Source organism: Elaeis guineensis, chromosome 1, assembly GCF_000442705.2.
Source record: "Elaeis guineensis isolate ETL-2024a chromosome 1, EG11, whole genome shotgun sequence".
Classification (NCBI taxonomy): Eukaryota; Viridiplantae; Streptophyta; class Magnoliopsida; order Arecales; family Arecaceae; genus Elaeis; species Elaeis guineensis.
The window spans coordinates 115,719,521-115,734,424 of record NC_025993.2 but is presented as its reverse complement, the minus strand read 5'-3'; the positions used below and the strand labels follow the sequence as shown (position 1 = coordinate 115,734,424).

General features: G+C 53.9%; 1 protein-coding gene across 1 annotated transcript; it reads right to left on the bottom strand.

Annotated features, from left to right (window-relative positions):
• Positions 1 to 11,356: 11,356 nt before the first annotated feature.
• LOC105054850 (acidic endochitinase) lies at positions 11,357 to 12,500 on the bottom strand. Its single transcript, XM_010936466.4, is given in 8 exon segments — positions 11,357 to 11,628; positions 11,631 to 11,741; positions 11,744 to 11,836; positions 11,839 to 12,045; positions 12,048 to 12,110; positions 12,113 to 12,145; positions 12,148 to 12,360; positions 12,363 to 12,500. Coding segments are annotated over 8 exon segments (909 nt in total). The 5' UTR covers positions 12,379 to 12,500; the 3' UTR covers positions 11,357 to 11,455.
• Positions 12,501 to 14,904: the final 2,404 nt, after the last annotated feature.

Genomic DNA, 14,904 nt, shown 5'->3' with positions numbered 1-14,904 from the left:
GAGAGGGAGAGAGGGAGAGAGAGGAGCGAGCCTGTGATTTTGAAGTCGAGAAGTGAGGGGAGCCGGTCCCTTGCACTGTTGCCTTCCCCGATTTATATAGTGGAGCACGGTATGGCGCCGTCATTAATGGCGCGGACAAGTAAGGAATTGTCAACTCACTGTAGATTGTCAGAGTCGCCGTGAAAGTGTCACATCGCCGTGGGGCTGTCAAATCACCAGGGTTGACAATGCCCTCGGTGGGACAATGCCCCTAGATGTCCGTGCCGCATGTTGCTGTCAGGACTGACAAGGTCTGGCGGCTGTACGGCGATCGGAGGAGCCGACCGACCCTAGGTCGGTGGCCAGCTGAGTAGCGTCGGGCCCCTCCGTTGGTCGGCGAGGCTTACGTGAGTCGGCCATCAGACCTCCGGGTTCAGACGGTCGGGAAGGTATGCCCGACCGACACATCCTCAGTCGGTAGTGGGCCGTTAATCGACCGGCGATGGCGTCCGTCAGTCGGGCGGTCGGTGCCTCCGGCCGTTAGTCGGTCGGTCGGTCCCTCCGCCTGTCGGTCGGTCGGTCGGTCCCTCCGGCCGTCAGTCGGTCGGTCGGTCGGTCGGTCGGTCGGTCGGTCCCTCCGGCCATCAGTCGGTCGGTCGGTCCCTCGGTGGGTATTCCCCAACAGTTGCCCCCCTCCACTCCTGAGTCGGACGGTGAGCTGGTCGATGCTTTTATTTGGGCAGCAACCCTGGGCGAACAGGAGTGGATTCGTCGTATGCCAAGTTCCGACCGTACCGAGGGTTGATCCGATGTCAGGCGTCTCATGAATGCCGAGCGATTCGCTGGCGTTAGACGTCTAGTCGGTGTCAGGTGTCAGACGTCACGTCCTGTCGTCGTCAGACGTCACGTCAGCGTCAGGAGGTCGGGTGTCGGACGATTTGGTGTCAGACGACCGGATATCCGGTGCCTTCTGGGAACGCAGACCGTCGTGGTGCGCTCTCAGGCATCCCATCGGGAACGTGAATCGGCGCGGGCGCTTTAATGCGGAACCGCGGCCCCGCTTGCCACGTGTCGGAGGTGGTTGGGCCGGCGCCCCCTGCATTTAATGGGGGCGGTGCGGCCGCCCAGGGATGGGGCGCGTCGAATCACCAGGCCACTCGGAAGTCGCCACGTGTCGCACATCCGTGAGGCTTCGGTCGGCGCGGAGACATCTCGGCCGTCAGACGGCCCTATATATATAGGACCATCCGGACCCAGGCCCCATTGTTGACATTTTGCTGCAGAAACTCTGTCCGGGCGATTTCTCAGTCGTCGCGGGCAGAGCCTTTCCTCCTGCTTCCGGAAGGGTTCGGTGCTGGTTCGTGGTCTTCCCCTCCTCTTCTTCTTCCTCCTCTTCGCTTCTTCCTCTTCTTCGCTTCTTCCTCTTCTTGTTCGGTTCCGGTGTAATGGCCGGAAATCCGACTCGGGGAGCTAGGTCGGGAAATCCGACTGACGACTCCCGGTCGACTCCGGAAGTTGAGGTTTCCTCGCTTTCGGGGCCGAACGTTGAACGGCTTCGGGAGCAGTATTGCATCCCGGAGCAGTTTCAACTCTCCGCCCCAGGGGCCGGCGGTCGGGTTAACAGCCCTCCGCCCGGCCAACTAGCGTTGTATGTCGAAGACCTTCGCGTGGGTCTTCGACTCTCGATTTCGGAGTTCGTCCGAAATTTGTTGAATTATTACGGACTCTGTCCGGCGCAACTGGAGCCGAACTCCGTCTGTCTCATAATTAGCTTTGCGCTATTGTGTCAGTTCTTGCCGACCAACCCTCGCATTTCGCTCTTCCGGGCCTTCTTTGTGCTCCGACCCCACCCTAAAGCCCGAGGGTGGTGGCTCTTCAACCCCCGGAAGGGCCTTTCCTTCATCACTGGTCTTCCATCGTCCATCCATGAGTGAAAGAACCAATTTTTCTTTGTATCATCTTCATCTTCTTGGGGCTTTCCTTCCCACTGGGGCGTGCCCCGAACCGAAGCCAATGACAACAGCCGGGTGGAGGCGGACGATCGGGAGGACTTCCACCGACTCAAAGATATGTCGGTCCCGAAGCAGAGGGAGCTTGTTACCGAACAAGCTCTCTATGACGCCGGCTTGAGCTTGGTCCCCCGACTAGGTATCGCCCGATCCCCCGATCTTCTTTCCATTCGGTCCTTGGTCCGGTTCTTTGATTAACACTTTTGACGGTATCGCAGGGACACCTCCAAGAATGCGGCCGTCCGATGCCGAGATTCGGCAATTCGCATCAAGGAAGAGGCCGGCATCGGGGGCAGGACCTTCGCGTCCTCCGAAGAAGCCTGCTCCCGTGGCGCCGACAGTCGAAGCGTCGGTGACCGACCAATCGGAGCCCGTCATAGCGCTCGCGGCTCCGGCAGTACCTGCGGAGGAGAGGTCGGTGGAAGGAGCGGCCGAAGGAACATCGGCGGCCTCACCGTCGGCGGTGGAGCCGGATGACGTTCGGGAAACTGAACATCATCCGACGGCGTCTGTGGCCGCAACGGGGGTGCTGGTTCGACCTCGAGCATCCCCTCGCTGCCGGTCCCATCGGTCGGGGCGGCCGATCGAGGGAAGGCCCCGATGGACCCCACGGACGAAATAAGGTCGGGGAGCCACACTGCGCCGCCAAGCGCACAGTTCCCCGAAGGGGCGTCGGCGTTGGCCGACCACAACTTGGCGAGGAGGTTGTGCCAGGGGATCCTCCTCCTGGCCGACGTGGAGTCGTTGAGGTCCCGGCAAGTGACCGAGATGCTGTCCAAGTTCTACCCGACCATGGTCGAGGTAAGCCTTGTTTCACCTTCTTCTTCCTTAGAATTTTTCTAACTATGTGTTCCTAACGAAACACTTGCGTCGGCAGCTGGTCTACACCATGTCGGAGCTTGAAGCCGGTTACCGGAGGTTCGGGGCCGTCCGGACGGCTTGGAAGGAGAGGTCGGCGGCGGCCGAAGCCGACCGAACGATGTTGGTCGACCACCTAAAGCAGTCGGCCGATCGGGAGGCTAAGTTGGTAGACGAAGTCTCCCGGCTCGGGTCCGAGCTAAGGTCGGCCAAGAAGGAGGCCAGACACAAGGGCCGGGCCGTGCGTCGTCTGCGGCACGAGCGGGATGGCGTTGCCGCCGAACTCCAAGGCGAGCGCGAGCAGCTTCGGGTCAGCTTGGAGAAGCTTGCCAAAGCTGAGGAGGACTTGTCAGTCGCCCAGGCCGACGCCGACATAGCGAGGGCGGAGGCGGAGTCGGCGAAGGACTCGCTCGGCCGGGTGGAAGAAGAGGCAAGGTCGGCGAGGGAGTCGGCCAGTCGGGCGGTGGAGGACTTCCGGGCCTCCGACCAGTACCGGGAGGAGATGCTCGAGTCGGACTTCGCCTCGTACTGGGTGGGGTACGAGGACGGTCGGGATGCGGTCCAGGCCTTGTACCCAGAGCTGGACCTCAGCAGCATCGTCCCACCGGGGGCCGAGGAGCAAGCCACCGAGGAGATGGCCGACCAGCCATCGGGAGGCGTCGTCGTGGCGGAGGAAGCCGTCCCAGAGCGAGTGGCGCCGACTGCCAGCCTGCCGTCGACCGAAGGTCCTGCTTCGGCCGTCGACCCAGCGTCGATCGTGGTCGACACACCGGTCATCCCCGATCTTCCGTCGGTCAAGGAGATCGACTCAGAAGGGTGACCGGACCTTGCCGACTTTTGTTTCTTTTGTCTTTTTCCTTTTGGAATACTTGTAATCGGGCTTCGACCCGACTTTGTAAGCTTTCTTTGAACTTTGAATGAAAGCTTCTTTCACTTTATCCTTCGTCTGTTTCTTTCATGTGTGTTGCTGAATGTCTTCGTAAGTCGCTAACTTATGTAAGTCGCTAACCCCCATAGGTCGGTTAGGATGTTCGGCAATTCATGCCGCCACGAAGGTAGAGTAGGTCCCGACTTTGGATCGGCCTCTGGTAGTCAAGGTCGTCAGTCGGGCGCGTCCGTTGAGTCGGGAGCCGACCGACCGTGATAAAGGTTCGGTAGTCGGATCCCCTCTGACGCGTTCAGTCAAATATCTTCCGACGCATTCGGTCGAGGGAGCATCGATAAGTCGGATCCCGATACCCTTGTGTCGGGTATCCGTACTGCGCCTCACGATATGCGGTGATAAGCCGGATATCTTCCGACCGACCGTAGCCTGGTCGGTGAATCATGAATACGACTGAGGTCGTATTGTGCGATAGACGGTGGTAAGCCGAATATCCCTCGACCGACCGTAGCTCAGTCGGGAGTCGCGACGTCGGTCGCGTAGGCATTTTGCCTTTCTTTGGTCGGGGCTTGACCGGCATGTCAGCCGATGGTATGGCCCGAAAGTTCGACCGTAGAAGGAGTGTCAACTCCCGTTAGTACAGATGCACCGATCCTTGTAAGGATCCGATGTGTCGTCGAAGGTCGAAGGAGTGCAACTCCCGTTGACATGGATACATCGGTCCTGGTAAGGGTCCGATTCATCGTCGGCCATCGAAGGAGTGTCAACTCCCATTCACATGGGTGCACCGGTCCTTGTAAGGGTCCGATGTATCGTCGATCGTCGAAGGAGTGTCGACTTCCGTCCTCATGGATGCATCGGTCCTTGTGAGAGTCCGATGCGTTACCGACGATAATGTCGTCGGTTTCAGGCGGATACCAAGTCCAAGTCGGCATGTCGGGGGTTGGGCTTGGTGAGCTCCATTCGTTAGTCGAAGAGTTAAAACTCCGAGATTTCAAACCGAGTTTGTATTTCGACTGAACAATTACAAAGTTCATTGGTAATACAACTTCAAGTTGTCGGCGTTCCAAGTTCGGAGAATGGATTTCCCTTCAAGGGTCTCCAGTCGGTAGGCCCTCGGACCATAAGTGTCTGCTACCTTGTAGGGCCCTTCCCAGTTTGGAGCCAACTTTCCTTGGTCCAGAGGCTTCGAGACCTCTGCCTTCCTCAGAACTAAGTCACCAGCCCTGAAAAGCTTCGGTCGGACCTTGGCGTTGTAATACCGAGCGACCTTCTGTCGGTACGAAGCCATGCGAATTTGAGCCTCGTCTCGCAGTTCGGAGAGGAGGTCTAGGTCGGCCCTCCGACTCTCGGAGTTGTCCGGCTCTCGATACCGCTCGACTCTTGAAGACGGCAATCCAATCTCGAGCGGGATCATCGCCTCCGTCCTGTAGGCTAAGCTGAAAGGCGACTCCCCGGTCGGAATGCAGGGGGTCGTTCGGTAAGCCCACAGAACGGAGCCTAGCTCGTCAACCCAGAGGCCTTTGGCTTCGTTTAGTCGGGTCTTGAGTCCGTGGAGCAATATCCGGTTGGTCACCTCGACTTCGCCGTTGGACTGTGGGTGCCCGACTGAAGTCAGTCGGTGCTTGATGTGGAACCTGGCGCAGAAGTCTCTGAGTCCTGGTTGTCGAATTACCGTCCGTTGTCGGTGATGATGGTGTGCGGCAATCCGAACCTGAAGATGATGGATTTCTGGATAAAGTCCTCCATCTTTCGCTCGGTAATCTGCGCCAGGGGCTCGGCCTCCACTCATTTGGTGAAGTAGTCGATGGCAACGACTATGAATTTTCTCTGACCCGACGCTGGAGGAAAAGGACCGAGAATGTCGACCCCCCACTGGGCGAAGGGCCATGGAGCGACAATAGGAGCAATTTGGCTGGCCGGTTGGTGCTGAATGTTGGCGTACTTCTGACAAGGCTCGCACCTCCGGACCAACTCGACTGCGTCCTTCTTCATAGTAGGCCAGTAGTAGCCCTGTCGCAGGACTTTGTAGGCCAGGGACTTGCCCCCAAGTGATTCCCGCAAATTCCTTCGTGAACCTCTCGGAGAACGTAGTCGGCGTCGGTCGGTCCCAAGCACCTAAGCAAGGGGAGGGAGAACAACCTCTTATAGAGTCGGTCATCTAGGGTTACGTATTGGGAGGCCGACCATCGGAGTCGCTTGGCCTCCGCGGGATCTTCGGGGCCGATCCCATCGGTCAGATACCGAACGATCGGGTCCATCCAACTTGATTCGGGCGCTAGTTGTAGCACCTCGTCGACCCGATCGACGCTTGGCTGCTCGAGGTTCTCCAAGAACGTTCGATCCAAAGAGTCGAAGGCTGAAGTCGCCAGTCTGGAGAGTGCGTCGGCACGGGCGTTCTCCGACCTAGGGATGTGGAAAATTTCAAAATACCTGAGGCGTGCTACGAGGTCCTTCACTTTCTGAAGGTATTTGACCATGGTCGGATCTCGTGCCTCGAATTCGCCCTTGACCTGCCCACAATCAGCTGAGAGTCGGAGAATGCCCGGAGGCTGTCGACGCCAGTTCCCTCGCCATCCTCAAGCCAGCGAGGAGTGCTTCGTATTCGGCTTGGTTGTTGGAGGCCTTGAAGTTGAATCGGAGGGCGTACTCGGTGACCACCCCATCCGAATTCGTGAGCAGGAGCCCGGCCCCGCTCCCTTGAGTGTTTGAAGCCCCGTCGATGTGCAGTACCCAGGTGGAGACCGGGTCTGGCTTGGAGACCGCGTCTCGTCCTGGGTCTTCAGCTCCCGACCCTTGGTCGGTCGTCGGGCACTGGGCGATGAAGTCGGCCAAGACCTGAGCCTTCAGGGCAGGCCGCGGTCGGTACTGAATGTCGAACTCGCTGAGCTTCATCGCCCACTTTGTCAGTCGTCCAGATGTGTCCGGTCGGTGCAATATCGCCCTCAGGGGCTGGTTGGTGAGCACCACTATGGCATGAGCCTGGAAGTATGGACGGAGTCGTTGCGCGGAGACGGTCAGGGTGAAAATCATCTTTTCATCTCCGAATATCTGGCCTCGGCGTCGTGGAGCACCTTGCTGATGTAGTAGATAGGCTGATGGGTTCGGTTCTCGTTTTCTCAGACGAGCACCGAACTGATCGCCTCAGAAGATGTGGCCAAGTAGAGATACAAGGTCTCCCCGACCTGCGGCTTTACGAGCAGCGACGGGGAAGACAAGTACTTCTTCAGGTCTTCAAAGGCCCGTTGGCACTCATCCGACCAAGAAAAACCATTTGCGTGGCGCAAAGTTTTGAAAAATGGGAGGCACCTTTTAGCTGACCGAGAAATGAATCGGCTAAGAGCGACGATTTTCTCGTTCAGCTATTGGACCACCTTCTTGGTGTTTGGATGACGCATGTCGAGGATTGCCTTTATTTTCTCAGGGTTGGCCTCAATCCTCTTTGAGAAATGAGGAATCCGAGAAACTTCCTGAGGTCACCCCAAAAGCGCACTTGGTCGGGTTGAGCTTCATTCGGTGTCGTCGAGGTGCGGAAGGTTTCCTCGAGATCCCGAACATGATCCGAAATCTGCGCGCTCTTCACCAGCATGTCGTCCACGTACACCTCCATGTTGCGCCCGATCTGGTCTTTAAAGACCTTATTGACAAGTCGCTGGTAGGTGCGCCGGCGTTCTTCAATCCGAAGGGCATCACCCGGTAACAGTAGAGGCCCTTGGGAGTCACGAAGGCGGTATGCTCCTCGTCTTCAGGCGCCATCCGGATCTGGTTGTATCCGACGAAGGCGTCCATGAAGCTGAGCAGTCGAAATTCGGACGTCGCATCCACCAGCTGGTCGATCTTGGAAGTGGGAAGCTGTCTTTCGGCAGGCTCGTTGAGGTCGGCATAGTCGATGCAGATCCTCCACTCCCGTTGGCTTTTTTGACCATGACAACATTGGCGAGCCATCGGGATACATGGATTCTCGGATGAAGCCGCTTCGAGTAGCTTGTCCACTTCTTCGTCGATGGCCCTCTGCCTCTCTGGAGCGAAGACCTTTTCTTCTGCCTCACCGGCCTCATCGTCGGGTCGATGTTGAGTCGGTGGGTTATTATTTCTGGGGGATGCCCGACATATCTGCTGCCGACCAAGCAAATATGTCGGCATTGGCCTTCAGCAGCTCCGTCAGTCATCGTCGTTCGGGTCGGGCAGTTGAGACCCGACCCAAACTTTCCGATCCGGATTTTCCACTATCGAGATCGCCACGAGCTGCTCGGCCGGCGAACCTCGCTCTTCCTCCTCCCGTTGGTCCAGCTTGTCGATTGTCAAGGAGCCCTTCGACTCGTCGCTTTAAGCGGAGATCTGGAAGCACCGTCGGGCGAGCTGTTGATCCCCGCGCATTCTCCGATTCCATTTTGGTCGGGAACCGAACGAGAGATGGTACGTCGAGACGATCGCTTTGAGGCGTTCAGTCCGGGTCGTCCAAGGATGGCGTTGTAGGCCGAAGGAACTTGGACGACCGCGAAAGTTAAGTGAACCGTGCTTTGCCGTGGTTCGGTGCCGGCCGTCACGGGCAGGGTAATTTCTCCCTCTGTCGTGACGGCTCTCCGCAAAAGCCGATCAAGGGCATGGAACCCTCTTAAGTGGTCAGTTGACAGTTGCATCCGGAAAGGTCGAGTAAAAAAAAATTGTCAACTTCCATTATCAACAAAAAATTCTTTTTACCATCATAATTTGCTATTGTTGCCGACTAACAACACGAGCATCTCATGGAGAGTTTGGATGCCCGAACGTCTTCCTCCGTAAAATGATCACGTCGTCCGGGCCGGCTTTTTCGTCGGCTCCCCTCCCGAGACGTCTTCGGGCCCAGCCGCTTGGAGATCATGTTGATGACTCGGCCGTCGGCTGATTAGTCGCCATCTTCATCGGCTGGGGTCGTCGATCGGACAACGGTTGGGTCGCGGATCCTTCCGAAATTTGCCGAGATACTCCCGGCGGATGAGAGCTTCGATCTCATCCTTCAGCTGGATGCACTGCTCGTGTTGTGGCCGTGGCCTCGTGAAATCGACAGTATTCGACGGTCGAGGCCTTTGCCTTCAGAGGCGTGAGCCGTCGCAGGTATTGTTCCCCCTCATCTCCATCAGAATCTGTGCACGAGGAGCGAGAGAGGAGTGTAGGAATCATACCTGGGGCGTGCCGGCCTCGGAGTCTGTTGCCTCGGTCTGTTCCGGGTGATTTTGGATTCGTCGGGGTGGTGAGACCCGACTATCGGTCGGGGGCCTGCTGGGTTCGGCGGGTTCCGACCTTTCCTCCGCTTCTCCTTCGGGCCTCTGGTTCGGCCAAGCATCGGTCGGATGCCCTTCATCCGCGCGCATATACTTGTATGCCGCTCCAGTAGCTCGACGTACGTCCGGGGAGGTCTTGTCCAGAAGTAGGTGAATCGGGATGCCTCACCCCCGCTTCATGGCTGAGATAGCCATGTCTTCGTTGAGGTCCCGGACCTCAAGCTGGCCGTGTTGAATCGCGCCACGAAGTGTCGGAGCGTCTCATTTTTCCCTCTTTGAGGGAGAAAAGGCTGTCCGACGTTCGCGGCGGCTTCCGGCTGGTGCTGAAGTGGGCCACGAACGAGTGCTCGAGCTGCCGAAGGAGTGGATACTTCCGATCGAGACGGAGTACCAGGCCCTGGCAGCCTTGCGGAGTGTGGCGGGGAAGCCGATGCAAAAAAGAGCGTCGGTTGCCCCTTGGATCGTCATGAGAGCTTTGTAGCTCTCAAGGTGGTCGATCGGGTCGGTGGAGCCGTCGTATGGCTCCACGTGCGGCATCTTGAACCGACTGGGAATCGGTTCGTCGAGAACTAGTCGGGAGAGAGGTTGGGCGGTCTGGAAGTCGACGTCGTTCGAAGACTTCTGGCCGTCCACTGCAACTGCGCGAGCGGCGGTCGATTTCCTCGAACGGCGCTCGTAGTCGTCCGCCGTCGGTGCTGGGAGACCCCAGGAGTGGAGTCTCCGAAGATTCCGAGAGGGGGCGGACGGCGTTCGCGGCGCTTCTCTCTTCCTCGCCCGTTCCAGCAGGGAAGGAGAGGGCTGCTGGGACCGTCGGTCATCGCGCCATGGCCGTCCCTCCTCCTCTCCGTGGGAGCGCTGTTGAGGGCGCTCGCGGAGGCGACGGGATCGGCGCGGTCGTCGGCGGCTGCTCCTGGAGGGCATCGGACGGGCCGCCGGTTGTTGCTGGAGGCTCTTGACTGCGTCCGTCAGTACGGTCATCTGCCGTACGATGGCCGCGATCTGCGCCTCCGTGGTCACTGCGGGCGTGGAGAGCTGGGCTCCGCCGCCGACGGTGGCGGGGAGGCCTCTTCCCGGCGGGAAGAGCGCCTCGCCGACCCGGTGATCCTCGATCGTTGGGCTCTTGTCTTCGTCATCGTTCCCCTACCTGGCGCGCCAATCTGTTGCGGCCAATCGCCTCGTCGTCCGATCGCCGGGGAACGTGCACCTGCAAAAATGAGAAGTCCACACTGACCGGAGGCGGCTCCGGCGGGGACCCTCCGACGGTCAAGTCAGAGAGGTGACTGGGCAACAGTGAAATGAAGACAGAGAGCTCAATCGAGAGAGGGAGGGAGAGAGGAGCGAGCCTGTGGTTTTGGAGTCGAGAAGTGGACGGATCCCTTGCACTGTTGCCTCCCCGATTATATAGTGGAGCACGGTATGGCGCCGTCATTAATGGCGCGGACAATGAGGAATTGTCAACTCACTGTAGATTGTCAGAGTCGCCGTGAAAGTGTCATGTCGCCGTGGGGCTGTCAAATCACCAGGGTTGACAATGCCCTCGGCGGGACAATGCCCCTAGATGCCGTGCCGCATGTTGCTGTCAGACTGACAAGGTCTGGCGGCTGTACGGCGATCGGAGGAGCGACCGACCCTAGGTCGGTGGCCAGCTGAGTGCGTCGGGCCCCTCGTTGGCGGCGACCTCCGTTGGTCGGCGAGTCTTACGTGAGTCGGCCATCAGACCTCCGGTTCAGTCGGTCGGGAAATACGTCGACCGACACATCTCAGTCGGTAGTGGGCCGTTAATTGGCCGGATGGCGTCCGTCAGTCGGGCGGTCGGTGCCTCCGGCCGTTAGTCGGTCGGTCGGCCTCGGTCGTCGTCGGTCGGTCGGTCGACCAGTCAGTCGGTCGGTCGGTCGGTCGGCCAGTCGGTCGATCGGTCGTCGGCCGGTCGGTCTCTCCGTTCGTTAGTCGGTCGGTCGGTCCATCGGTGGGTATTCCCAACAAACCTGTATTCCTGTACCATTACGGCTCTGCCAAACATTCAATTCTCTCGAGGAAGGTTCTTCTATATAACAAGATTGAACGTTCATCAATCCACGAATGATCACTCTCAAGCATGCTTGGGAAGAGAAAGCTGATAATTGTTCACCATGCTTGGAGATGAGTAGCCATTACTCCCTCTTCCTAGATTGATTATAAAGATGACCGGTCAAAGATGTCTATTTCGAAAATTTCACATTCGAACAATTTGGACTTCAACGATATCCTAGAATTAATATTTCAATATACATATTTCTAGAAGGCCGCACAAAAGTACCGCTTAGAAGTTACCACGAGGGTAGTGAGCTGCTGCGACTCTCCGGTCAAAGTGGGGGAAGTGGGGAACAAACAAGCATATCCAGTTCAAAAAAGATCACTTATCTTAATTAGTAAAATTAAATATCCATAGGACCATATCACTTCTTTATTTCTCGTACACATTTAATTTAAGACTCCGTTATTTGAGTAAACATGATCACAAGTGTAGACCTTGTATGTGGGCCGACCTTCACGGTGGCGCTGTAGTTGTTCTGCTCATCGAGGTACCTGTTCCACAGCATTATCCCACCATACTTGGCCGTGCCCTCAATTGCCGGCAGCACCTGAGAAGTCAGCACGTCGGGGGAATGTACCCACTCACGGCCGCATCAGTTGACGCCGGCAAGCCCAAGAAAAAGCTGTTCGCCGTCACGCTCGATATCCAGGTTCTCCACGCACTGGTCAAATTGTCGGGCTCCCCGAGGAGTACTCGCACGATGGGTTGTTGAAGAACTGGATCCAGACATAGTCGAAAATCCCGGTCTGCAGCGCCGTGTTGAGGTGCGCGTCGGGTACGGGCACTGTGGGGCCGCCGTGAGGTAGACCTTCTTTCCCTTGCTGCTGAACTGCGCCAGATCCTTTGCAAGGTCGTCGAAGAAGTCTCCGTTGGTCGCTTCGATGTCGAAGTCGATGCCATCGAGGACGGCGTCGCCGAGGGGGCGAGAAGAGGAGCTGCCGCCAAGGTAGTTATCCCAGAGGTAGTTGGCGACGCTCTGGGGTCGTCGGCGGAGGAGAGGGAGTAGTTGCCGGATCCGCCGCCGAGGGAGAGGAGGACCTTGACTTCCTGGACTGGCAGGACTGGATGTCGGAGGAGAGGCTGTGCAGCCGCCGGCGGAGGGATCGCAGTGGCCTGCGAGGTTGAGGACGGGGGTCTGGCCGTTGCCGAATGTGGTGAGGAATGCGAGGTTGACGTAGGCGTAGAGGCCGCTGGAGCAGGTGTCAGCGAGGGCGCCCTCATTGCTGTTCTGGCCCCAGTAGACAGCGATGCTGCCCGCATGGGAGGCGGCGACGAGAGCGAGGAGGAGGAGGGGAGCATTAGGTTGGTGGCCATGGTGAATGCAAGAGGAGAGGAAAGCTTATTGTTGGGCTTCTCTTCTCCCTGGGTTGAGGGAATTGGAGAGAGCTCGTGTCTCTCATGTAGAGTGAGGGGTGGTGTGAATTGGTGCTTTTTTTTCTCCGTTCGGATAGACTTAATTGGAAGACTGACAATGGCTTCATTGACTAGAAGCAGTCGAGCATGCATAAACAAAAGTCTTTAGCAGCGTCTTTTGTGGGTTTTGATTGGCTCCTGTTCACCTTACAACCAATCAAGATTAGCAATTAATGAAGCATGAACTGATGTGTGAATGTTTTATAAAAATTTAATTGCCACTCTTTCCTTTGACGTCACTATAACAAAAAGCCACTATTGACTAAAATTACAACTCCCGATCCATCAGAAATTGGGATTTAATTTTAGATCCCTCGTGAGACAAAACTGCACACAAAACTATAACTCTCACCCACGGCAGCCTCTCCTCGTCGGCCCACCCACGAAGGCCCCCCTTCTCGGCACCCAGACTCCTTCTTCCCCTTCTCGGCCCGCTCGCGATGGTCTCCCATCCCGTCCCCAATGACTGCCCATGATGGCCTCCCCTCGCTGGCCCGCCCGTGACGATTCCCCCTCCCTCCCTGACGCTCGAAACCCCACTTCCCTCCCCAGCCCGTCCGCAACGGCCCGCCCTCCCCTCCTCGACGATCGCCCGTGACGGCTCATCGGCCCACGACGTGATAGTCCCCTCTCTCCCCTGGCCCACGAACACCCTCTTCCCCTCCCCGACGATCGCTTGCGACGGCCCCCTCTCCCCTCCCCGATGATCGCCCGCAATGGCAGCTCCTTGCCAGCCCACCCGCGATGGGCCTCCCCTCACCATGCTCCACATTGTCACCAGCGTCGGCCTTCATCGATCCACAAAGAGAACCATGAGCTGCAAGAAACGAGCCGAAAATGCCCTTCGATCCACACTGACTCTATGAACCACAATTTTTATTTTAAATAATAATAAAAATATATAATATAAAAATAAAATATATAAAAATAAATATAATATAATAAAATAATATAAAAATTAAAATTTAGCGATCGATTTTGCAATCGATTTTGAAACTTAAGATATTATAAAAATAAATTTTGACTAATTTGTAACCTATTTTTTAATTAAAAATTCAAAAATAATTAGGGATAAATTTTGTGACAGATTTATTAATAAAAATTTTTAACAAAATTAGCGATCGATGTTGTGATCGATAAATTATTTTAAAAATTAAAAATAATTAACAATCAATTTTATTAATAAAAAATTTAAAAATAATTAGTGATTATTTTTACGATTGATTTATTAATAAAAAATATTTTAATAAATTTAGCAATAGATTTTGTAATCGATTTTAATGATCAATTTTTAAAAAATAAAATTTAATAAAATTTAAATTATTTTTTATGATTACTTATTCATCAAATGAAATAGTTGTTAAATTAACATAATACATAGTTAACTAACTATGATACATAATTTAATTAATATGATACACATTTAAATGAATACTATATACAGTTAAATAAACACTATACACAGTTAAATTAACATGGTATATAGTTAACTAACTATAGTATGCAGTTAAATTAATATGATACATAGTTAACTAAATATAGTACACAGTTAAATTAATACGATACACAGTAAATGAACTTTGTATATGATTAAATAAATAATATACATAAATAACTAAATACAGTATATAGTTAAATGAATACTGCACACAGTTAAATGAATCTTTTACACAATTAAATGAATCCTACCGACAGTTAACTTTTTCTGTACACAGTTAATTTAACACTACATACAGTTAAATGAACCCTGCACACGGTTAATTTAATACTGCATACAGTTAATTTAACACTACACACAGTTAAATGAATCATGCAATTGTTAAGTAATATTGCATATAGTTAATTTAACATTGCACATAGTTAAATTAATATCACACATAGTTAATTTAACATTGCATATAGCTAATTTAACACTATACATAGTCAACTTAACATTGTATATGGTTAATTTAATACTACATACAGTTAAATAAATCCTGTACACAGTTAATTTAACACTGCATATAGTTAATTTAACACTATACATAGTTAATTTAATACTGCATACAGTTAATTTAATACTACACACAGTTAAATAAACCTAGTATATAGTTAATTTAATGCTGTACACAGTTAATTTAACACTGCATACAGTTAAATAAATTCTGTATATAGTTAATTTAACACTGTATATAGTTAAATGAATCCTGCACACAATTAAGTTAACATTGCACACAGTTAATTTAATATTGCACATGGTTATATTTAATATCGTATACAGTTAATTTAATATTACATACAGCTAATTTAACACTGCACACAGTAATTTAATACTGCACACAGTTAAATAAATCATGTATGCAGTTAATTTAACACTGTGTATAGTTAATTTAACACTGTACACAGTTAAATAAACCATGTATATAATTAATTTAACATTATATACAG